We start from the raw sequence: 25,992 nt of genomic DNA on the forward strand, positions 1-25,992 counted from the left end.
AATTAAAATGACAGCTACTAACCTGAGTGTATAAAGCATTTTGGGCTTATATAAACTTTTGAACACACCATAATTCCCTCTGTTTTAGAGTCTGTTACCTGTTTTAAGAAACACGTTTGTGTCTGCTTGTTTCCTTTTTAAAAGAATATCCTGAAGGTTGTTTGCAACCTTTAAAAATCATTATAGGAAAGTTCTCTAAACGTATTCATGTGAAATCTATGTGTCCTAATGGTCATTTGAATTAAAAAATATATACACTAGCCATTTTATTACAAATCTGTATGAAGTGGATGGTAAGTGTGTTTGTGATAGAGCAGTAGAATAGTAATATCAGTTTGCTAAAGCTAAACTGTTAGCTAATATAACATTAGACCAACTAAAAAAATATGTGGCACATAAAACACAAATCACAGTAACATGTGTTAACCTGCATCAGAGGCTCTTCGTGCATGCATTTCCAGAGGGTATGTTTACATGACATGAGATATTGTTCTTTTTTGTGACCCCTTGTGAACTTGTTGACCTAGATAAATAGCATCAGTGATCAAAGCTAAAAAAAAACAAACCCCAAAGCTAACTAAACTAAACCTAATACTGAAACTAATAAATAGTAAACTGAAACTAAACAGACATTAAAACCTAAACTGAAAGCAGCATATCAACTGTGGAAACCGACTCTGCAAATATAATTTCCCCCAAGTAAAAGTCATTTTTATGCTGCAGTGACTTAAGTATCGTACATTTTAATGTTTGCCCCCCTTCCACCAATTACAGCATGTTTTTAAGGAAGTGGAAATGCCTCAAAAGCTAAGTAGGCCACAGCAGCATATTTCATGGGAAGCAAAGCTGCTGTGTAAGCATTGGGGACTGAGGTAAAAATACACATCTACCTGTCACTTTATGTTTGTTATAACACAGATTGTAATGAATTTTCCATTCATTTATCCCTCCGTGTCATGTGACGAGTGTGTTTGTTAGTTTTTTAATGAACTTGTTCTCAAATGATTTTAGCAAAGCATTTTATTCCCTTGAGCTCTCATCAGTTGCAGCAGAGAAAGTTACTGGTAATGTAAAAAGAAAACAAGCAAAGACGTCATAAAACAAACGTGTCTCTTTATATATCATACTGGCCACATAAAGATTTACTTGATACTGAAAATTAAAGACATTAAACAGACTTTACTGAACAGACACACGCAGGATATAAAATTCACAAAAAAGTGAATAAAGAAGAGTGCGTGTGCATATGTGTGTCTCTGTTTGTTTATTAAGGTGTACAACATGCCTGGCAGCCAGCGCGCTCAGATTGCATATATCGACCCTCAGCAGAGAGAGCTGATCTCGCTCTTGCTGCAGCCCCACTTGCAGCAGGCGTTGGAGAGACCCACCACCACATCGCGGCCTTTGCGGTCAGCTTTGCGAAGCGCCTCCAGTATCTCTTCGGTGATGAATGAACGGGTGGAGCGGCTGAACGCTCCCTCCTGGTTGTCTCTGGATGCGGAGCTTGGATCTGTGTTTCTCTGAAGGAGACTCTCCACCGCAAAATTGTGATTCAAGCCCTCTGAGAGTTCATCCTGAGGGGAGGTGAAGGGGTCCTCTGAAGCATCTGTGGGAGTAAAAACAATAAAGTATGAAGGAATGGGTTTCTCTTGCATCCAAGCAAAATATGTGCATTATTTGCATTTCATTATTGCTGGAGACGATACGATGGAAGGAGCGAGGGTGGGATGCCACTGGATTGTTGCCAAGTGTGCCTGGTGGGTTAGATGCTTAAATGTACATTTGGTGGTTTATAGCTCAGAATAGTAAGCGCACATCATTATAGTAAATGAAAACCAAGGCACTTTGATTCAGAATATCACATTCTCAGCCTTTCAGGGCTGAGAGCAATTACATTTTAAGCTGTAGTCATTTACTGAACAGTTCATACATTTTTTTGTAAGTAATAACATAATTCAGTGGATACACTCAAATTCAATCTTAAACAACAATACAGATAGATAGATAGATAGATAGATAGATAGATAGATAGATAGATAGATAGATAGATAGATAGATAGATAGATAGATAGATAGATAGATAGATAGATGTGAAATGCAAAAGTCATAAAATTATAGTTAATAAGGTAAAAAAAAACAGACAAGAACAACAACTATAATAATACTACCATTAATTATAATAAAAAGCTAAAAATTAAGTAGGAGTCACTCGGTTTTTGTAATCTGATCATATGTAATCCATTGCTAGCTAACCAGCCATTCTAACCAGCCGGCCAGTCATTCTACACTTAAACTTACAGGTGATTTCCTTCCATCATTTCTCTGGATACCTCTGCATGATCACAAATGAGCAGAAAAAGACTAGTCTAAATTATTTACATAGTCATGGATGGCACATTGCACGTCTCTGCTCAGCTGAACACTCAAAGCGCTTTCTACTACAAGTGTCATTCACTCATTCATATAGAGCTTTTATCTATGCCTGAGTGCTTTCTGACATTCACACACTCCGACAGATGCATCGGGGCAACGTGAGTTTCAGCATCTTGCCCAACAATACTTGAGACTGGAGGAGTCAGGAATCAATCCACTGGTAGAAAACCTGCTCTATCACCTGAGCCACAGCCACCTCGATTCACAAATAGAAATTTTAAAAGTGGTTGCAAAAGGTAAAAAATAAAGTGAAATATCACCGGGCTTACCTAAACTCCTGAGTGACCGTCTCCATCGTGAACCCCCGCAGGTGAAGATGACTGCCCGGATGAACTCGCGGCCACAGAGCTTCACCCCATACGCTGGGTCATCCATGGGCTGAACGCCAGCCACAAGCAGACACACAGCCAGCACCACAGCTTTCCACATAGTCGCGAGGCAAGAAGTGGGAGGAGAATATTTGGTTTAACTCGCTCTTTGCATAAGCAATGACTTTTTAGATGACCCAGGCGCGCTTTATAAAGGTGTTTGAACCCCTGAAAAGGAGGAGATGCATACTGCGCATGTAGGCCTCCTCTGAGAGAAGAACAGATCTGAACAGGAGATACAGTGGGAGACCTTTATGGAGACAAAAAGAAGACCAAAGGTGGCATAGTTAATGAGTTTGTTAGAGGAATCTATAATCTAATAGTTTAGGCAAATGTTTGTCCCTCTATATAATAAAATGACCAGACCAGAAAACCCATATTGTGTACAGATCACTGACAATGACAAACACAATTAGACTGTTATAACAAGATTACTTGATTGCTGTTTGGTATACTAATTATAACCATTTTTATATACATATTGTATATCAAATGTGAAAAAAAGTTTACAAACACATGTATACATCTCCTTTAGCACTTAAAAAATACATATAGTGTTATTAATCAGTGTATAGCACATATTTGTGTAGTTTTCTGCACAGACCATTGGAAACTGAATGACTTTTACATGTTCAATTTTTTTTTCAAACAAATCCAATTTAATTCATATAAAACTGTATTATTAAAAAACAATGCCAACACACTGTAAAAAAATATGGTCCCTAAAGAATTAACATGTTAGTTCTGCCGACGCATGTGGCCTTTAATTGTCTTGATGACATTTAACAATATTACAGCCATACATTCAGGTTTTTGCAATCCTAGTTCATTACATCACCTTTGACACAGTTAACCTACGTAAAAATTCTTTATGTAGAACTTACCTTTTCTGCAGGAAATTACTCATCCTGTTAGCTCTTTGCCAAAAGGTGAATTGAAGAAGAGAGACTGGACCAGTGACATTTCCAAAGTCTGATAACACAGAAGTCTTATTATGAGTCAGAGACAAATAAAACACATTCTTATCTGTATATCCGCATAGCCAAAGGTCGCTCATTTAGGAAATTACAAAAGGGGTGCTGAATTTGTAATTAATGTGATGATACAAAGCTAACAAAATGACATTTTGGGAAGGTATCCACCATGACACTTGTTAAAACACTGTCATGCTGGGGCAACCTGTGGAGGTCAAGGGAGCAATATCAAAATGCTACAAACCACAGTAAATAAACCAGTGGTGTGTGGGAAAAAAATGTATAAATTATGTTGTATGATGAGAACATTAAATGAAATTTAGGGCAAGAAATTTGCCTTTGGCTCACTATTATGCAGTCATATGCCACATGCACATATATAATAACCTGTAATGTGTTGTGATGACAGGTAAAAATGCAAAATTCACTGTTTATTTTTTAATTCTGTTTTCAAAACTTTTTAATTTGTCTTTATATAGCCTTGTGTTTCCTTGTATTCATTTATTTGTAAAACACTTTGTAATGTCTTGTTATGGACTGATATTTACATTATTGTAAAAGGAGAGTAAAGAAAAGGAAGAAACATATTAAAATAAAACAACACATCAATAGCCCATTCTTCAGGTAGGCTACTAATGGACCCTTGGGTAAGTCACTGAATGAATGTAGCCAGATGGATCAATTTAAATGACAGTCCATATAGGCTGTGCATTGATTTTATTCCAATTTAAAAACAAACTACAAACAATTCTATTACTTTCACTGGGATTTAACTGGGAGCCTCCACCTCTGGGATTTTCCACAAATGGGCGTGGAAGGCTTTGTAGTAAAATTTTCCTGGAGCTGTCACTTTAAGACAATTTGGCAGCTCTCAGCCAATCACAACAGCAAAGGGGGAGGGAAGGGAGCGGGTGGGTAGCAACAGTTGCCCTGGTGAGGACGAAGCGCCATAGCCACGGTAGCCCTGGCGACAAGAACCCAGCAACGAGAATCAACAACAACAACAACTGAAACCGCCATAAAAATAAAAGAAGATATTTTGCCAGTGGGAAATACACACGTGGAACCAGAGGTGAAGCTCTTAACATGATCTGTAGCATTTTATGTCCTCTAACGCTTCAGCTGAATTCTGCTATTGCTTTTCCCCCTTGTTGTTTCAGTAGCCATAACAGGCAACTGCCTCCCAGTGTTAGCTGGGGGTTAGCCTGCAAGCTAGCCGTCATTCTGATAACCGGTCGGGCTTTCTAGTGTGCGATAGTTTGTGCCTGCTTGCTGCACATCTGTGTGACTCTGAATTTCGCCTGCCATGACGACGCAGCCATAGATGCATACCCAAGCAGGCCGTTGTTATGGCGATGTCAAATGCAAAAGGTACAAAATGGCGGTTGTTGTAGAGACCAGTTAGCTTCCTGATCCTGCTATCTCGCTACACAGCTAGCATCAGTGGCTGTCACGACAGGCTAGTGCTTGCCGCCGCTCGCAGCCAACGTCTGTTTGACTATAAACGGACACTCATCTTGTTAACGGTGAATTATGTACAGTCAGTGATGGGTTTGCACTTTATGTTTTTCTCCGTTAGCTGACTAGACACACATATGGTGCATAAAGCTAGCGACAGCCCCCATCCCTTCCAAAATAGAAGGGAGGCCAATTTGGGATTGTAAAATTAATAGAGGGACGTGTTTTGTGTTAGTTTTGAGCAGTTAAATAAATTGAAGGCTGACTAAAATGCCGTTCTGTCTTTTAACGGAAAGTTTATAAAGCTGTGGCAGGTGGCGGACATTTAATACGTAAGGGGCGTGGCGAAGGAGGGCGTTCTGCAGGTGCTTTCTAGGTTACAGTTCACTTTCACCTCTTTGTTCACTGACGCAGACTCCTAAGTGTACACCTTTACAGGTTCAGATTCATAACAAGCTCCCTACTATCTAACTGAAAAGAAGAAAACACACATTTTCAGTTACAAATGTTTCTTTCTGCTGTGTTTATTTGACTTGAATTATTGACAGCCAGAAGTTAACTATCTGTGTTATGGTATTAAAAATGTGGATTACGGTGACAGTGTACATGACATAAAGCAAAATAATAGACAGCACTGTAGCGTTAATACAGTTTGGTAAGGGATTTTCCCTAGCTGTTCTACGGGCATGCCTATGTACATCAAAGGCGGTGCGATCACATTACAGGTAATGAGACACCAAAATGCTTGTTCCCATCAATGCTCCTCCCCCGCATACCCTCATGAGTTGCACCACTGAGAGGCCCTGGCCACAATAGTACTTTCAGACACCCCCCTCGAGCATTCATTTACATCTAGGCGAGAAATGAGCATGTAAAAATATCTGTGTGGTGTATGAGCTGCTTATTACAGGCTAATATTGTTAGAAAAGACGTGATCTAATGCTGATTCCTATGATAGAGTTTAACCTCCTACCTTCTGTTTAAATGTTACCTATGCAATTGACAAGTTAGACTCCTTATTCATGATTGTTTATATTTTGGTTGTACTAAATTTGCCTCATTGCCTCTTTTTTTTTTAACACAGCATTGTCTACTACAGGGTGGGCCATTTATATGGATACACCATAATAAAATGGGAATGGTTGGTGATATTAAAGTCCTGTTTGTGGCACATTACTATATGTGAGGGGGCAAACTCCTCAAGATGGGTGGTGACCATGGTGGCCATTTAGAAGTCGGCCATCTTGGATACAACTTTTGTTTTTTCAATAGGAAGAGGGCCATGTGACACATCAAACTTATTGGTAATGTCACAAGAAAAACAATGGTGTGCTTGGTTTCAACATAACTTTATTCTTTCATGAGTTATTTACAAGTTTCTGACCACTTATAAAATGTGTTCAATGTGCTGCCCATTGTGTTGGATTGTCAATGCAACCCTCTTCTCCCACTCTTCACACACTGATTGCAACACGGCAGGAGAAATGCCAGCACAGGCATCCAGTATCCGAAGCTTCAGGTGCTGCACATCTCGTATCTTCACACCATAGACAATTGCCTTCAGATGACCCCAAAGATAAAAGTCTGAAGGGGTCAGATCGGGAGACCTTGGGGGCCATTCAACTGGCCCACGACGACCAATCCACTTTCCAGGAAACTGTTCATCTAGGAATGCTTGGACCTGGCACCCATAATGTGGTTGTGCACCATCTTGCTGGAAAAACTCAGGGAACGTGCCAGCTTCAGTGCATAAAGAGGGAAGCACATCATCATGTAGCAATTTCAAATATCCAGTGGCTTTGAGGTTTCCATTGATGAAGAATGGACCCACTATTGTTGTACCCCATATACCACACCAAACCATCACTTTTGTTGTTCCAACAGTTTTGGAGGGATCCATCCAATGTGGGTTAGTGTCAGACCAATAGCGGTGGTTTTGTTAGTTAACTTCACCATTCACATAAAAGTTTACCTCATCACTGAACAAAATCTTCTGCGTGAACTGAGGGTCCTGTTCCAATTTTTGTTTTGCCCATTCTGCAAATTCTGTGTGCTGATCTGGGTCATCCTTGTTGAGCTGCTGCAGTAGCTGGAGTTTGTAAGGGTGCCATTTGTGAGTAGCTAATATCCGCCGAAGGGATGTTCGACTAATGCCACTCTCCAGTGACATGCGGCGAGTGCTACGCTGTGAGCTCTTGCTGAATGAAGCTAGGACAGCCACTGATGTTTCTTCATTAGTGACAGTTTTCTTGCGTCCACATTTTGGCAAATCCAACACTGAACCAGTTTCACGAAACTTAGCAAGCAGTTTGCTAACTGCAGCATGGGAGATGGGTGGTCTCGTAGGGTGTCTTGCATTGAAATCTGCTGCAATGACCCGGTTACCGCGTTCACCAGATATCAACACAATTTCGATCCGCTCCTCACGTGTTAACCTCTTCGACATGTCAATGGCTGTGAACAAAGAGAAACTTGTAAATAACTCATGAAAGAATAATGTTACGTTGAAACCAAGCCCACCATTGTTTTTCTTGTGACATTACCAATAAGTTTGATGTGTCACATGGCCCTCTTCCTATTGAAAAAACAAAAGTAGTATCCAAGATGGCCGACTTCTAAATGGCCACCATGGTCACCACCCATCTTGAGGAGTTTGCCCCCTCACATATACTAATGTACCACAAGCAGGACTTTAATATCACCAACCATTCCCATGTTATTACGATGTATCCATTTAAATGGCCCACCCTGTAGTTTGAAAACAAACAGCTTAGGTTGAAAATGTGTAACTTGTTGTCTTGTTTTCTTTTTTCCCCAGCCTGATTCCCTGCTCTTGTAATGGCCACTACAGGCTACGTAGGTGAGATCCAGCCAGCGGCCCAAACTCAGGGGACTGCTGTCACTGTGACAACGGGTCAACCTGATGCCAGCTCCACCCCTGTAACTGCCCCACAATTTTTGGCTGAGATTCAGACTACTGTGGCTGCTCCCTCTGTGGTCACACCCACAGGCCAAACTACTCCCACAGAGCAAGCCGCTTCCATCACCACCCAAAAGCCCGCTGCTAGTCAGACCCAGTCCACAGTGCAAGCCCAGCCAGCTCAGACGCAGTATGTGACTGCAGAGATCCAGGGCTCCCCCACGCAGTCAGGAAATGCTCAGAGCACTCCACAGTACATCGTTGTTACTGTCACAGGTAAAGGCTTTCTGCACTAACAGTGCATGTGATCCCAATTAAATATTTATTTTATTTATTTATTTTTTAGAAAGAGGGGCAATACATATTAATGAACATTTTAACAAATGTAAATATGCCAGATTATAGCCTTAGGCTAATTTCCATCTGCAGACCCTCGGGCAGGTTGGTGTTAAACACAAGTTAGTAAAAACATACAGAGACACTATTTACAGGTCATGTGACAAGGACAAAAACAGTGATCACATTATACTACAGGGAGTGCAGAATTATTAGGCAAGTTGTATTTTTGAGGAATAATTTTATTATTGAACAACAACCATGTTCTCAATGAACCCAAAAAACTCGTTAATATCAAAGCTGAATGTTTTTGAAAGTAGTTTTTAGTTTGTTTTTAGTTTTAGCTATTTTAGGGGGATATCTGTGTGTGCAGGTGACTATTACTGTGCATAATTATTAGGCAACTTAACAAAAAACAAATATATACCCCTTTCAATTATTTATTTTTACCAGTGACACCAATATAACATCTCCACATTCACAAATATACATTTCTGACATTCAAAAACAAAACAAAAACAAATCAGCGACCAATATAGCCACCTTTCTTTGCAAGGACACTCAAAAGCCTGCCATCCACGGATTCTGTCAGTGTTTTGATCTGTTCACCATCAACATTGCGTGCAGCAGCAACCACAGCCTCCCAGACACTGTTCAGAGAGGTGTACTGTTTTCCCTCCTTGTAAATCTCACATTTGATGATGGACCACAGGTTCTCAATGGGGTTCAGATCAGGTGAACAAGGTGGCCATGTCATTAGTTTTTCTTCTTTTATACCCTTTCTTGCCAGCCACGCTGTGGAGTACTTGGACGCGTGTGATGGAGCATTGTCCTGCATGAAAATCATGTTTTTCTTGAAGGATGCAGACTTCTTCCTGTACCACTGCTTGAAGAAGGTGTCTTCCAGAAACTGGCAGTAGGACTGGGAGTTGAGCTTGACTCCATCCTCAACCCGAAAAGGCCCCACAAGCTCATCTTTGATGATACCAGCCCAAACCAGTACTCCACCTCCACCTTGCTGGCGTCTGAGTCGGACTGGAGCTCTCTGCCCTTTACCAATCCAGCCACGGGCCCATCCATCTGGCCCATCAAGACTCACTCTCATTTCATCAGTCCATACAACCTTAGAAAAACCAGTCTTGAGATATTTCTTGGCCCAGTCTTGACATTTCAGCTTGTGTGTCTTGTTCAGTGGTGGTCGTCTTTCAGCCTTTCTTACCTTGGCCATGTCTCTGAGTATTGCACACCTTGTGCTTTTGGGCACTCCAGTGATGTTGCAGCTCTGAAATATGGCCAAACTGGTGGCAAGTGGCATCTTGGAAGCTGCACGCTTGACTTTTCTCAGTTCATGGGCAGTTATTTTGCACCTTGGTTTTTCCACACACTTCTTGCGACCCCTTTGACTATTTTGAATGAAACGCTTGATTGGTCGATGATCACGCTTCAGAAGCTTTGCAATTTTGAGACTGCTGCATCCCTCTGCAAGATATCTCACTGTTTTTTACTTTCCTGAGCCTGTCAAGTCCTTCTTTTAACCCATTTTGCCAAAGGAAAGGACGTTGCCTAATAATTATGCACACCTGATATAGGGTGTTGATGTCATTAGACCACACCCCTTCTCATTACAGAGATGCACATCACCTAATATGCTTAATTGGTAGTAGGCTTTCGAGCCTATACAGCTTGGAGTAAGACAACATGCATGAAGAGGATGATGTGGACAAAATACTCATTTGCCTAATAATTCTGCACTCCCTGTAGCACAAACAGTGACAAGGAGAGTGGACACAGAGGACAGTATAGATAACAACAACAACAACAATAACAATAACGGAAACACATCAATTATATTGCACAAAACCCAGTATTGTACATGCCCTGACCATCGTGATATTGCGTTCACCCATTGCACTAACAGTTGTTTCCCTTTTTGTAATACACTAACTCTTTTTCCCGTCCAATATAAAACATGATTATTAAACATGATTACATGTTTGTGTGTCCCTCAGCCGCCCTTTTAAGTGACTCTTAAAGATGGGGAGACTTGTACTTTCCCTCACTGACAGTGGAAGACTATTCCAGAATCTCACTCCCTGATATGACAAAGCATTCTGTGAAAAGGTGGTCCGCCTGAATGCCAGTTCACAATCACCTCTAACAGTGGCTCGAGTCAGTTGAGACCCGGCAACACTGGTAGACTTTTGTTTAATAAAATCACTCATTGGTGGAGGCGCCAGACCATGTATAACTTTGTATATTAGACAGGCAGATTTAAATAATTTGAAATTAGTAAAATTTAAAAACTTGTATTTTTCTAAAATTTGACAATGGTGATATGAAAAAGGTTTTTTATCTAATATTTTCAATGCTCTTTTGTAGCATACTTCAATTGTCCCAATAGCAGCAGAGCTCGTATAGGACCAACTTGTAATACAATATTCAATATGAGCCAGTATCATTGAGTGCAGGAATGTAATCGCTGCTGTGTCTGTTAATGATGTGCAGATATGTCTAAAGTTCTGTATATTAACATTTACAGTTTTCACTACTTTTTCAATGTGTTTTTTAAAGGATAATTTAGTCTAGTAGCACTCCCAAATACTTAAATTCCTCAACATTAATTAATTCTTGTGCACCCAAGCAAACTTTTACTGCAGCCACGGTTGTTTTAGGTTTACTAAAAAACATTGATACGGCCTTTTTAAAATTAAGGCACAAGCATGAGTCATTCAGCCATTTTTGTAAATCATGTAATGCCAGTGAAAGCTGATGGGCGGCATCATCAGCAGTTTTGGCTTGCGTAAAAATTACCGTATCATCCGCATACGTATCGGATGTGTCCACATTTTTGCACACATTAGGCAAGTCATTTACATAAAGTGAAAATAACAGGGGGCCTAGAATTGAACCCTGGGGGACACCTTGCGTACAGTAAAGATAGGGTGACTTGCTATTCTTTATTTGCACGCATTGTTTTCTATCTGATAGATAAGACTGTATCCATTTAACAGTGTGATTACTAAAGTTAAATGTTGACAGTCTAGACAAGAGCTATTATATCATAACACAAGTGTCCTAGAAGTTCCTTGCTTCAGACTGTGTAAATATGTCTCTATCTGCCACCCCACAGTCATATAACACATCACAAATAAAGATCTGTTGGCGCAAGGCCTGAAGTTAACCAGTCAGAGGTGTTTCACAATGGATGATGAGAATTTATCTTAAGGGGTTTTTCAGACTCATCATTTTATTTGACAAAGCAGATTTGATTTATAGGGACAAAATCAAAAAGGGTGAGGCATGGAGTTTAATGCACAGGTTCTAGAAGTGGAAGGTAAGTAAACTAGTAATTAGCTGCAGCAGAAATACCTGATTTTGCCCGACTTATTGAATTCGACTTGTACAGTCAAGTATTTGTAAAGACAAAAACGCTCGGCTCACATACCGGATAATCCCAGTTTGGTATAAGGGTGTGTGGCGAATGAAGTAAAACTGTGTTACAGTCACAGGCTTATCCTCTGTGGTCAATTTTAATTGTGTCTTTAAAAGATGTTGTTTTTTTTTATTACTATCATTAGTTTTCATAAAGGTTTTTCAAGCAAAAAGTTGACAAATAATTAAGTGCAAATGTTTTTTTAGGTGGGAGATTTTTGATTTGTGCATACTTTTATGTGTTTAAAGACATGATTTTATCTGCTTTATTACACCATTAGTGTTACCACTTTATTATTAATCAGCTGTAGCAAGAGATGAGAGGCAGTGTATGATCAGCTTAATGAAGTAGAAATAATATCACTAATTTGTGCAGGTACTAAGATACCCTCTTTATCTTTCAGAGGGTTCCCTTCACTCAAATGACAGTGTGTCAGACTCCAGTCCACCTCCAGCTGTGGTGCAGACTGGAGTCCCCACACAAGTTGTTCAGCAGGTGCAGACAGCTCAGCAGGTAAAATTTGCACACATACATGGTTATGTCCGTCTATGTTATATTATGTTGTTTTCTTTGCTCTTGAATCTTCTCTTCATCTCAATAGAGGTCAGTGGTGCAGGCCACCTCCCAGATTGCCAAAACTGAGCCAGGCACACAGCTCAGCGTCACCAGTCTACAGCCTGTCCACATCACCCAGGAGGTAAGCCAAACTCCCAGTGGAGTTTGTCAGTGGTGATGGCATATACGTGATGTCTGAAAATAACTTATGCTTTCACTAACCAGTGTGTAAATGCGAGCTAGTCATCACAGCTTCACTTCACTAAATGTGTGATCAATGTGACTTGTGATGCGTACAAAACTTTGCAACTTCCTTGTGTTTTGGCTCAGTATTAGTCAGCTCATCGTTTCTGTGGTCAAATCTGCAACTTTTCAGCTTCCCCTTAGCACGGAGGTGACCGGTTTAGTCAGGGATAGGAAACTAGAAGATTGGCAGCTGCGTCATGAGGCAGAGGAGTCAGTCTGCCTTGCCTGGATGTCAGCAGACTGCGTAAACGGCTACTGCTGCAAACCCGTCTACCTCCCCTTGGATGAGTATTGGCAGTCACTGTGCATGCTCTCTGTGCATGCTGAGAGAGAGATAGGCTACCCTGCCATCCTCAGCTCAGGTCCCAATCAGCCACCTCTGCACACAGCAACCGCCGCTTTCCAAGTAGGTCAGGGACACGAGGGAATCTGCTGCTACAAAGATGAGTGGACAGAGAAGCTGTCAGTATAAGAAATGTTTGTAGTGCAAAAACAAGGCCGGACATGAAAGATATTAAGATTCTAAAGGATAAAAGAGTTGATGTGGTTCAACAAGATGGCTGAGGATTTATTGGATTTTGGTGTGTGTGTGTGTGTGTGTGTGTGTGTGTGTGTGTGTGTGTGTGTGTGTGTGTGTGTGCGCGCTCACTCCTTAGGTCCAGCAGCAGCTCACATCAGTGCCAGTGCAACATGTGTACACCAATCAAGTGCAGTATGTTGAAGGAGAAGACAACAACTACACCACCAGCACCATGTTAGAATGAACCTCATTTTCTAACACTTGTCCACACAGAATTATTGTTTTCTTTGTCTTACTTCTTTCTTCGGCTGCTTGGTTTTGTAACCCATCTTTGCATGTCTCTCATCCAGTCGCTCCGGCACCTTCCCTTACACCGACACCCCTTTGTACACCCAGACCACCGCCGCTCCATATTACGAAGGTCAGCCGACTTCCGGCACCCAGGCCTCCACGCCCGGCACACCTCTGACTGTGTCCGTGACAGCCGGCACCACAGCGGGCGTCTCGATGTTCGTGGCCCAGCCTACCACCGCGGCGGGGGGAGGGGCCACAGTGGTGACGGCAGGCGGCACGACCAACGGGGCCGGAGAAGGGGCAGGGACCAACGGCGGCGCGGCAGGCAGTTATGTGATCCAGGGGGGTTACATGCTGGGCAGCGGCGGCAGCAGCAGCAGCAGCGGGTCGGCAGCTGGCAACAGTCAGAACTACTCACACACTGCCCGCGCCTCTCCGGCCACTGTGAGTATTACAGAGGGCGAGGAGAGTAGCGTGCCGTCGGCAGACAAGAAGGTATGCAGAGGCGCCAAGCGCAGGAATTTCTTCTCGTTCTGTTCTCATCCACACAACCCCCCCTTTTGGTGGCGCACACTGATGACGTCATAGTTTGAGTTTTGTCAAAGTGGAAAACACAAGTGAACAATTTGGAGATTAGGAGCAAAAAATGTTAGCTGAAATTTTATTTATTTATTTATTTTGCTTTAACTGTGATTTCCTCAAAGAAAACAAAACCATGACCTCATCATTTTCATACCATTGCAGTGCATGTAATGAGGGGCATTTTTAATTTGCCTGAAATGCCTTGACACTATACTGTTCATCCCAAATTCATCATATTGAACCCCCATAAGGCCATAACCAAAACATGTCTGGCCGGCATCCCATCAGTACTCCAGGTCATTGATTCATTGCATACCAAAGTTGTATGCCACGGCACGCAAACAGATGTATTTGTGTTTTCATTCCTGAATGACAGACGGACTGTAAATACGAATGGATTTGCGTTTGTATAATACAAATACCAGAGAAATCTGTGTGTGTGTGCGTGTGTGCGTCTGTGTGCATGTCATGTACATGTATCTGTTCAAAGGTGTGATATGTGTGGTAATAGTTATGCATTTATCTGTTGCTCTATGTTTTTCTGTATATCTGTATATGCTGGCTTTGCTAACTGCACCAGCTATTTTCTTTGTTCCATTGCCTGTGTGTCAGGTACAGTGGTTGCTGGACAACTATGAGACAGCTGAAGGAGTGAGTCTGCCCCGTTCCACCCTTTACTGCCATTACTTGCTGCACTGCCAGGAGCAGAAGCTAGAACCTGTTAATGCTGCGTCATTCGGGAAACTCATAAGATCTGTGTTCATGGGGCTACGCACACGGCGTCTGGGCACTCGGTAAGCTGTGTAGTCACCCAAACTCATAGGGTAAAAAATATATATGCAACCCATTTATATCCATTAGTAAAGAGAGAGGTGAAGAAGACAGGACAGACAGGGTCGAGTGGGTGGAGACAAATGCTAAGGGTTTGTGAAGGAAAATGTTTACAAGTTGGTAGAGGGAACTTCTATGATTTATGGCTTTGAGATGGTGATGCTGACAAAAAGACAGGAGGCAGAGTTGCTAGGATTTTCATTGATAGTGACCAAGAGGGACAACTTAAGTTGAGTGGTTTTGAAAGTTAGAAAGTCAAGGCTAAGATGGTCTGAACATCTGCAGAGGACGGATAGTGAATATATTGAACAAAAGATGTTGAAGATGGAGCTGCCAGGCAGGAGGAGAAGAGGAAGACCACAGAGGAGAGATCAGACAAACACATCACACATTCCACTGTGGCCTTTTCTGCTGCAGTGATGCATGTCAGGAGCACAAACCCAGTAGTCCTCCGTTCATTTCACCAGACACCAGTAGTCTCCATGTAACTGACGTGCGTAATGCTATGCATGCACACACCAATCAGGCATAAGATTTGACTACTGACAGGTAAAGTGAAATCACTGATTGTCTCTTCACCGTGGCACCTGTTAGTGGGTGGGATACATCAGGAAGCAAGTGAACATTTTGTCTTCAAAGTCGATGTGCTAAAAGCAAGAAGCAAAAGCATTTCTCTGAGTTTGAAAGGGCCAAACTGTAATGGCTAGAAAACTGGGTTGGAGCTGGGTTGTTATCAGTCTCCAATGGTAAGCATCTATCAAAAGTGGTCCAAGGAAGGAACAATAGTGAACCACTGTTATGATGACAGTATCATGGGCGGCCAAGGCTGATTGTGGTTTGATGCAGCCACGGTACCGTTCCTGTAGCTTAATCCTGGTTCTGATGGAAAGGTGTCAGAATGCACTGTGCATCACAGCTCGTTGTGTGTGGGGCTGCATAGCCACAGTACACCCTCTCATGGAAACAGTACTCCCTGATGGCTGTGGACTCTTTCAGCAGAATAACGTGCTCTGGTTGGTTTGAGGTTTGAGGAGCACAGCAACAATTTTGAGGTGTTGACTTGGCCTCCCAATTCCCAAGAATTTGGATTGTGCTAGTTAAACAAGTGCGATCCATGGAGGCCGCACCTCGCAACTTACAGGACTTAAAGGATCTGTTGCTAACCTCTTGGTGCCAAATACCACAGCACACCTTCAGGGCTCTAGTGGAGCCCAAGCCTCGACATATCAGGGCTGTTTCAGCAGAAAAAGGGGGACCAACACAATATTAGGCAGGTGGTCATATGTTATGCTTGATTGGTGTACCTTAAATTAGTTTCCAGCAGAAATGCAGTTTTTTTTGTGTTGTTTTGTTTTAATTTTTCTAGGAACATCTATAAAGCTCTCTGGAGCATTGGGAAATGTTTGCCTTGTGTAGGAAGACATGTGGGTAGTGATGAAGACAGACAGCATGTGTGTGGGAGAGTGAGTGAGCTAGTGAAATGACTTTTTAAAAGTATTTAGTGCTATGGGTGCAAATACTTTGTGTTTTATGAAATTCTAATTCAGTGTATAGTAAGACTATACATGTGGCTTGTATGGAGTTAACATACATTTAAACAGACAGCATAAACACTATGCTCTCTATAGAGTTAGGCTCTTTTAAAAATAAAAGTCAAACCACATTTGTCTTCCTGTTAGGGGTAATTCTAAATACCACTATTATGGGCTGAGAATCAAAGCGGGCTCTTCTCTTCTCCGGCTGATGGAAGACCAACAACACCTGGCTATGAGGCAACAGCCGTTCTCACAGAAACAGAGGTATCCACAGAAATGTCTACACATTCAAGCGCATCTTCTCTATCATTACACAGTTGACCTTTTTTCTACCTCATACGGTTTTTGCCACCGGCTCCTGTTTTTTCTCCATCTCTCACACCATGTCTTCCATTCTTCTCGCGGCTCTGGGCATCTGCTGCTCTTATTATAAGACTGAATTACAATTTCATTTCACTTCATTATTTATCACCTTTGTCTAGACATGAATGCCTGATGTGCCTTTTCGCTCCCTACCTATCAGGTTGAAGCCTGTTCATAAGGTGGAAGGAATGACCAATGGAACGGCAGCAGGAGCAGGTCAGCAGCAGCAACAGCAGCAGGGATCGGGCCACGTGGATATCAGCACCCAGGTTCAGCAGTACCAACAGTTCCTTGGTGAGCTTAGTAAACAATGAACACACTTGTTAGTGAGTGCTGCTTTTTTTTTTTAATGTTAATTTGGTTGAGTCACAAGAGTGAGCAAGCAAAATATTCTTGTAAGCTCTCAGGGCTTGTTGTGAGGACCTTGCATTACAGTATGTGGTTGTTTAGAGTGCATGGGCTGTGCCTGACACAGCACCAGTCTTTGAACTTGCTTTTCCCTGTGAAGTAAATTGTTAATTTGGCCTGACAAAGTGTGTCTCCTCATCTTTAGGTTTTAGGCTTTTTGGGAAGCCTTCATTTTTATTAGCAGCAAGGACCTCCATGCCCTGTTAACGGACTGTCAAATCCAGTAACAGAATCTGCTGTAACAGTTTATTACAAGTATATAAGGCATGGTTTCCTATTTATGTAAGCATATAGCACACAGGGCTATACTTATGCTGCTGTGTTTACTTGAATTGCGTAGTTCCTTTGTTTGATAGCATGATGGGATTTTTACACCTGATATATGTTTAACATTTCTATATGCTGCTGTGCTGGCGGTGCAGTGGTTAACACTCAGAGCCTCACAGCAAGGAGGTTCAATTTCATCACCAGGACAGGATCTTCCTGTGTGGAGTTTGCAGGTTGTCCCCGTGTTTGTCTAAATTGCCCTTAGGTGTGAACGTGAGTGCAAATGGTTGTCTATGTCTATGTGTTAGCCCTGCAACACACGAGCGACCTGTCCAGGGTGTACTCCACCTCTTGCCCTAAGACAGCTGGAATAGCCCCCCCCCCCCCGCCCCCGCCCCCTTTCAACCCTGAATTGGATAAGCAGAAGAGAATGGATGGATGGCTATTTCTATATGTGTAAGGCAGGATGGTAGTTAGCACTGTTGCCTCACAGCAAAAAGGTCCTGGGTTTGAATCTAGCATATTTGGTTGTGGCCTTTCTTTGTGGAGTCTGAATGTTCTCCCCGTGTTTGCATGGGTTCTCTCTGGCTTCCTCCCACAGTCCAAACACATGCAGTTAGAGGGGCTGGGTTAACTGGTGATTCTAAATTAGCCATAGGTGTGAATGTGAGTTTAAATGGTTGTGTCTTTGTGTGTTTGCCCTGTGACAGACTGGCAATATGTCCAGGTTTGTTCGAGACCTACCTACTTATCCAATTCAGGGTCTTGAATTGGATAAGCAGATGGAAATGGATGGACGGATTATATGTTTTTAATCTGAACATAATGTAAAAAGACAATCTCATTACCAACATTTAAATGCCACATCCCTCCTACTATGAGCTAAACCACAACAGGCATGTCCATCTAAGCACATTTAGTGGCATTCACATAAATGTTGATTACTCTGTGCAGTTAATGGGATTTCTCTCTTAGTATCCACTGCTCCTTTGTCCTGTGTCCAGATGCATCCAGAGCTCTCCCAGAGTTCCCAGAGATCGATCTCCAGGGGAAGTCTCTGCCAGAGGGCATTGAGCTGGAGCACATAAAGAGCTTTCAGCTGCTGTACAGAGAACATTGTGAGGTAACCGAAATTGGAACCCACTGACTATTTACTGAAGTTTTTCCTTTGTGTGTAGTTCCTTTCTGTGAATCACTGCAGGACTACTCTAAATGAAATTACACCAATTATAACCTTTTAGTGGGAAAAACCGACTGTAATTTGATCAAAATGTCAAGTTCTTAAAGATGTAGTGGTGAAGATGAGTTTTAAGGTTAGGAAGACCACATTGAAAGCAAAATCCAGAAATGCAGAATGTTGTTTTCCTCTCCTTTGTTCCTCCAGTTGCCCCACTACCCCCACCCCAATAATCTATTTGTCCTCAGTCTTCGATTCTTCGATGTATGGATTCTTTTCTTTCTGTTCTTTCAGGCTATTCTCGATGTGATGGTTAACCTGCAGTTTACCCTAGTGGAGACTCTGTGGAAGACCTTCTGGAGGTTCAGCCAAAGTCAGGCCGGAGATGCCACGTTGGCCGTGTGAGTGATTGTACTCCACAGGCAGGCGTTCATTCAAGATCCAGATTGTGTCCTAAGATAGTAAAAACATTTGTCTGTTGCCGTAGCATTACTATTTCCATACAAACTGTGTGTGCGTGTGTGTGCGCCTCGGCAGTCACGATGAGTCAGAGAAGCGTCTCCCTAAGTCCTGCCTGGTGTTGCTGTGCAAATATGAGCCAGTGCTGCGCTGGAGCCGCGACTGTGACAACAGCCTCTACCAGGGCCTGGTGGAAATCCTCATCCCTGATGTCCTCAGACCCATCCCCAGTAAGGCTTTATAGGAAGACTGATTATGTAGTGAACCATGTAAGCATGCTTATCCGTGCCTACAGAGTGTGTTTATACAAATAAAGAGCTATTCCTAAAACTCAATGCCAATTTAAAGTTGTTGAAATGAGCCAACTAGGGAGCAAAGATCCTCCTGACAGCCTTTTGGATGTGTAGTGAAAGAATACACTGTTTTCCATCACGTGTACCCATTGCGCTGCCCTTACTGGCAGCTACACTTATTTCTTCTGGTTTCGGTTATAGTTTTAGTCAGAGTTTAACTTTTAAGACCTTGAACAGTTCCCTTTTGAATATTCGTCATTTTCTTTCCCATCACAATGCTGCCAGAGAAAAAAATGTTCCACATCCACATAAAGTGGATACAAGTCTGGTTATTCAGCTGTAATGCCAAAAAGAAAATAAATAAAAATTGAAAAATCTTTGACCAGCAGAACCTTGGCTAATTGTCTAGACATTAGATAATCGTTTTCCCACTCTAGCAGTGACAGACCCATTTCTGCCCACAGGTGCCTTAACTCAAGCCATTCGCAACTTTGCCAAGAGCCTGGAGAGCTGGCTGACCAATGCCATGATGAACATCCCTGAGGAAATGGTCCGCATCAAGGTAAAGCCCTCCATTATTAGCTTGGCGCTGATGGAACCGCTTGTTTTCTGAGCCATGGAGCAAACAGTCTTTTCAGGCATGACAAAAACATCGTCTTATTGTGTGGGACTCTAAGCTCAGACATTATTAGATTTTTGTGAGCAGGAGCTAGAGTTGAATTTATATAAAAGCTCTGCGGTGCAGCTTTTGTGAAGAAGGGAAAAAAGAGGTTCCATCAAAGTAAATAAATGACAGCAGATGTGAGCAGCTATCACAGAAAACATCTGTTATATACGGATATTTGTGAAAATATTGATATGCATCTTTTTCTGACCCGTCGTCTTCCTCCTCTCTCAGGTCACATCAGCCAATGCTTTTGCTCAGACCCTGCGCCGCTACACCAGTCTGAACCACCTGGCCCAGGCAGCCCGTGCTGTCCTCCAGAACACGGCTCAGATCAATCAGATGCTGTCCGACCTCAACCGCGTCGACTTTGCCAACGTCCAGGTCGGTTCAGTGTCTAGCAGCATTCTCATTAAATCGCGCTGATGACATTGTCAGTGGTTGAATGCCGCTTTGGTTTTGCAGCTGACTCTGTAGCTTGTGGTTACACTGAGGTTTCATGTGTTATTTGTTTATCCAACTTCCGTCATAGTGTCTCTTTTTTATTTTACTGTTCAGGAAGCTCACTTGGTTTTTCTAAGAAACTGCTTCTTCCACCTGATTATATGTTCAGATACTGAACAGTAAACTTAGTGCTAGTGCGTGGTTTAAGCTCCATCATCTGCTGCTGTTTATAAATATAAGGTCATCCAGCCTCTTTTACTGGTGCAGATGTGACTGCCCTATAATGACACTTTGCCTTTTTCTCCCTGTTTGTGCTTTTGTAGGAGCAGGCTTCATGGGTGTGCCGGTGCGAAGACCGTGTGGTCCAGCGGCTCGAGCAGGACTTCAAGCTGACCCTCCAGCAGCAGAACTCACTGGAGCAGTGGGCCGCGTGGCTTGACGGTGTGGTCTCCCAGGTCCTAAAGCCCTACCAACAGAGCCCTGCTTTCCCTAAAGCTGCCAAGCTCTTTCTGCTCAAGTGGTCCTTTTACAGGTGGGGAGCAGTCAGAAAGAATGAATTCCAAGTTCTGCCTCTCCTGACCTTTTCTGAGTCCATTTTTATTTGTGTTGATAGATTTGATTTGGTTGGATCTTTATTCTCCTCTTTTGAGCTAAATGTCTGGTAAAAATGATGAAGGAGGAGTGTACGAGTGCACAATTTAGAGCTGAAGTATACAGGGCTAAAATGGCCTTTGTCAGTTTGCATTATTTTTTGTGATGTTGTATTCAGTTTGAGCTGCAGGCTTTAGTCCTGAAGTTAAAACAAACCTAGTCTGTACTTTGTTAAGTCATTGCTAACTGTAATAATCACAAGATAATCATCAAAACTGTCCAAATTTTAAATGACTGGATTTTTTAAAATTAACAAAACAAGAGAGCAGTTTAAAAAGTGATAACCAAGACAAGGACATAGAATACTTACAATAACAACACAAACTAGAAAACAATCACTAGGATAGTAGAGATAAAAGGATGAGTGTACTACTCATTATAACCATATTCCTAAATAAATGCTAAAAGTAACAGTAACAATAATCCTCATCCACCTCTATGCTGTAATCGTAAGTATGCATCCATATACCTTCCTATGCACATATGCCATAGTGATAAAAAAAAAAAAAGCAAGGATATGCATATATATATATATATGTGTGTGTGTGTGTGTGTGTGTGTGTGTGCACAGGACCCTCAAGCTCCTAGGCCTCTGGTAGAGACATGAGCTTGAAGGATAAAGATAAAGAAGGATAAAGGGCGAGTGGGGAATTTAATTTATTTATTTATATAAATATATATAAAACCAAGCTCATCCCATAAGCAGGGTCTTAGTCAAGCAGGTCATTACAAGTCAGTTGCCATTCATTTGCCTCCTTTGGAGACTGGATGGAAATCCGAAGGCTCTGAATCGCTCTCAGACCTGTCTGGAATAAATAGCAGAGCTGAAATTTAAAATCCAAACCACCCCACATCACACAGCTTTATTGAAGGAACTTATCAAATACTCAAATTGAGTAAATAAGTCACCGACTCGACTTGTGGTGTCAACCTTGTCCCAGTAAAGCAATGAGATAGAGGAAAAAAGCAGTTTCTGTTTGTAAGTTAGAGAAGTGGTACATGTATGAAGAGTGGCTTGTTTCCCATTTCTGTTCCTCAGTTCCATGGTAATCAGAGACCTCACCCTGCGGAGTGCCGCCAGCTTCGGATCCTTTCACCTGATTCGTCTGCTATACGACGAGTACATGTACTACCTTATCGAGCACAGAGTGGCCCAGGCTAAAGGAGAGACCCCCATTGCTGTTATGGGAGAGGTATCAACATACACGGATCCAGAAATGCAAATACATTCATATAATAGTGTAAGCCACATTTACACCACTAACCAAATCCCCTCTTGCCATTAGTTTGCCAGCTTAGGCCGAGGTCTGAACCAGCTGGATCCGGATAAAGGTCTGCACTGATTCTGCTGTAGCTCGTCTTAACTGACACCTGTGCTCTAAGCTTTGCTGGTAACCATCTCTGTTATGCTGTCTGTTGTAGAAGAGGAAGAAGAAGAGGAGGAGGAGAGTGATGAAGAAGGTCAGGAGCTGTCCCTTCCCTCAGACGGGGCCGTGCTCGGAGAGGAGTCTCTGGAGCCGCCTGCCAAGCTGGCCAGAACTGACCAGAGAGTTCTCTTCGCCACCGGGTCAGCTGACAACTAGCCGCAGTGTAAATGACATGTGCTGATCTCACAGACACACACGCCGATGTACAAAGAACAGTAATTTATACCCCCTGACACCTGTATATAGAGCTTGTTGAGGTGCGCCCGCGTGCACTCTCGCTGCATATGGTTCTGTTTGCGTGCAGTCCTCAGGCACACACAATCAAAACACACTCAAGTCAGTAACTGCTGCTGCCCGGATGGCACAACCGCCTGTCGCCACCATTGATTACTCCCACAGTCAGTGGCGTTTTGTAACAGGACGTGGCTTCAGAAACCCAGGGTCTCTTGATGCAGAGAGGACCTTCAGTTGTATGAATCTGTAAAAACAAAACAAACTAAAGCCAGGCACTTCTTTTCGTTTATCTCCTCATCGCGCCGCAGCCTCGCTGTTTTTCCCTCTCATTGCTGTAAAACGAATGCTCGCCCTCCCACCACTGTCACTGCCGTATCAAAGTGGTCTTTAAAAGGTACTGCGGTGTGTTTGTGTGCGGAGCGGACCGTAAGCGGTGTTTGAATTTAGTCACTACTTCATTTACCGCTTTGTGGGAGCGTAGGGTTTTTTGTTGTTGTTGCTTTTTTTTTTTTTTAAAGACAGCAGGCGACTTTTTTGTGTGTGTCAGCTTGTACGAGCACTGTGGTCACACCGCTCTGCTGTTATTTGTAGAGGCCGAGTGAACACGCGTTTTTACCCGGTCGTGCGCGTCTGTTTGCGTGACTCATGCCGAGTGGTGACTGTTGTGTAGATATTTTCTAGAGCATTCATGGTTTGATTTTTTTTTTTTGATGGCGTGTGCAGATTTCCTGTGTGATTCACCTGTTAAAAGACAAAAAAGAAAAAAGAGAAGCTCTCGTGTTCTCGGAGTGCCTACCTCAGCTGCCACAAACACTTGTAAAGATGAAGCTCCAGCTGTGAAGTAGGAACTCCTGTTAGTTGCTGCAAGAAAAAAATTCTCTTTTTTTCCTTTTTTTTAAAACAAGAACATCTGGTTCCCACGAGAGAGAGAGAAGTGCCGTACGTGTACCATAGTTTATGTTTAAGTGCTTCAATCCTATCCACCCATTAAGTTCCTCTGTGCCCTCATTTGCCCTCGACTCGTTATGTTTTTGCCTTATTTCATTCTGTTTCTGTTTTTTTTCCCCACATTTGTGTGTTTCTGGGTGCCAAACCGGTTTGCTTTGATCCTCGCTGATTTTTCTTCTTTCTTTTGTTTTTTTAAGAACTGTGCCTGAGTAAGAACGGTGATATACTTATATTCTACTGTATATTTATCCACTATTTTGAATTTCGTTGTCACTAAGTGAACCTCTTGTGCAGTGTACGGTGCTGTGTTGTCACACATTGTAAGCGACCCTCGTGTGCATTATTGATTTGTGATTGTACGTTCGGTTATCGATCCTCTTTCATATCTGATGACTTTTCCACTCACAGGCTAAGTAAGGCCCTGCCTCTTTGCACATGTTGACTTTATTGTCTAAAAGTTTTTTTGTTTGTTTTTTCCCCCCTCACTTTCTTCGAGGTGTTTTTTTTTTTTTGTTTGTTTTTTTTTTTAAAACGGTGAGATGGAGGCGTCAGATTTCATGCAAATGTCTCTCACCCCTCGGTGAGATTCAGAGAAATCGACCGAGGTGAGAGATCTGCTCAGTCCTCCACCACCGCTCATCTCATTCCCCTCGTCTCACTATGTTTTTTTTCTCACTCTCATGCCCGATGGCTTTGTTTTGCTTCTAAAACACTGTTCATTGAGATCAGTTGTCATATTCCTTTTTCATTTCTGTCAATACTGTCTATAAATAGCGGTGCGTGTTTTTTCACAGGCATTGCCAGCCTCAAACCAGCACATCATCCTTTATACGAAGTCTAGCGCTACCACAGCTGAGTACATATCACTCCAGTCTTTTAATGATCTACAGCGTGCAGAATGGCCATTGTTTACCCACTAAAAAAGGAAAAAAATGTTCGTCATTTTTATAGTGCGTTGTTTCTTATGTACAAAACAAAATGAGAAAAAAAAAGATGTTCAGTGGCAGTGTTTTTTGAATTTTGGTCTGCTCTAAGTATGACTGTGCCTTTGGAGGTGGTAGAATGCAATTCAGATGTTTTTAATTTTAAAGATATAAATTAAAGAATTTTTAAAATTACTCCGGATATCTCTCGTGGGTTTCTGAGTCTGATTTTATCATCTCTGTAGTCATTACCAGTGTAAGGGCGGGGTTACTGTCTGAAAAACAGTCACTTTCTTATTAAATTTGACACCCTTGGCTGAAAAAAAAAAAAACAAGACCGTGACTTCCTGGGCCACGCTCACACGAACACACTTGTCTGCTACCACTTCTGCTGCTGTATAAATAAGACACTGGAACAGGAAACGCAGAATACCTGAAACTCAAAAGTCAGCCTGCTTTAAGCAGAGCAGAAACGGATCAATTGTGCTGGCAACTTTTGACAGCTGGTAACCCGAGCGTGTTCACTGAGAACAGCAGAGGTGGAAGAATCAGAGGTACAGAGCAGAGAAAGATGTTATTGGTGCAGTGTTTCTGCATGTGCGAGGTCCCATGGTACACACAGGATTTTAAAGTTTTGCAATAAATAGCTGAGCAATATTCAGATAAAAGCAGAAAAGCGCAAGTAAATGACTGCAAAGTGTCATAAAGTGTCAAAGTACCATGAGTGGCCACACCTAATGAGGCTCAGAGACACACAAACATGTCATTTATGTCAAGAGACCCTCCTTTACGTATCACGTCAGGTAAGCTAACAGTGACCCCTAGTGGTGTTTTCCCTCAAGTGCTCTTTTATGGCTGGCAACAGCAGGGCATGTATTATAATATAATACATGCCCTGCTGTTGCTGGGCATGTATATTATACTCTGCAGCCACTTCATTAGTTACTGGTTTGGAGCCACTATTGCTTTTTAAGCTGCCTTAATTCAACAAGGTGCTATAAACATTCCTCGCAGATGTTGGACCATACTGACATGATAGCATCACACAGTTGCGGAAAATTTGTCAGCTGTACATCCATGAATGAAATCATCCGTTTCACCACATCCCAAAGATGTTCTAATGCACTAAGATCTGGTGACTGTGGAAGCTATTAAAGTATAGTGAACTCATTGTAATGCTCAAGAAATGTTCTCATTCTCTAGAGATGTCTGTGTGGGGACAAGCTGAACAGATCAAAGTTCATAGTCA

The 25,992-nt window shown here is 42.3% G+C and overlaps 2 protein-coding genes across 8 annotated transcripts; one reads left to right on the forward strand and one right to left on the reverse strand.

The window, feature by feature from the left end:
• Positions 1–1,034: 1,034 nt before the first annotated feature.
• On the reverse strand, positions 1,035–5,098 carry rln3a (relaxin 3a). Its single transcript, XM_024801112.2, has 4 exons — positions 4,836–5,098; positions 3,686–3,773; positions 2,703–3,051; positions 1,035–1,606 (listed from the first exon to the last, which is right to left on the reverse strand). The coding sequence occupies exons 3-4, from the start codon at positions 2,860–2,862 to the stop codon at positions 1,323–1,325; spliced, it is 444 nt and encodes a 147-aa protein (XP_024656880.1). The 5' UTR covers positions 2,863–3,051; positions 3,686–3,773; positions 4,836–5,098; the 3' UTR covers positions 1,035–1,322.
• Positions 4,590–24,938, forward strand: rfx1a (regulatory factor X, 1a (influences HLA class II expression)). Of its 7 annotated transcripts, none has more exons than XM_076883109.1 (19): positions 4,590–4,847; positions 8,052–8,429; positions 12,326–12,435; positions 12,524–12,619; positions 12,854–13,129; positions 13,380–13,477; positions 13,594–14,032; positions 14,732–14,913; positions 16,630–16,749; positions 17,009–17,142; positions 18,528–18,646; positions 18,995–19,101; positions 19,238–19,389; positions 19,917–20,014; positions 20,351–20,500; positions 20,884–21,092; positions 22,251–22,404; positions 22,498–22,543; positions 22,634–24,938. In XM_076883109.1, exons 2-19 carry the CDS (start codon positions 8,072–8,074, stop codon positions 22,792–22,794), a joined length of 3,009 nt encoding a protein of 1,002 aa, XP_076739224.1. In that variant the 5' UTR covers positions 4,590–4,847; positions 8,052–8,071; the 3' UTR covers positions 22,795–24,938. The 7 variants fall into 7 exon arrangements, with proteins under 7 accessions (XP_076739224.1, XP_076739226.1, XP_076739228.1 ...); XM_076883111.1 differs by having other exon boundaries at positions 14,738–14,913; XM_076883113.1 differs by having other exon boundaries at positions 4,592–4,847; positions 13,594–13,981; positions 14,738–14,913.
• Positions 24,939–25,992: the final 1,054 nt, after the last annotated feature.

The sequence above is a fragment of the Maylandia zebra genome, linkage group LG4 (assembly GCF_041146795.1).
Source record: "Maylandia zebra isolate NMK-2024a linkage group LG4, Mzebra_GT3a, whole genome shotgun sequence".
In the NCBI taxonomy this organism is placed as follows: Eukaryota; Metazoa; Chordata; class Actinopteri; order Cichliformes; family Cichlidae; genus Maylandia; species Maylandia zebra.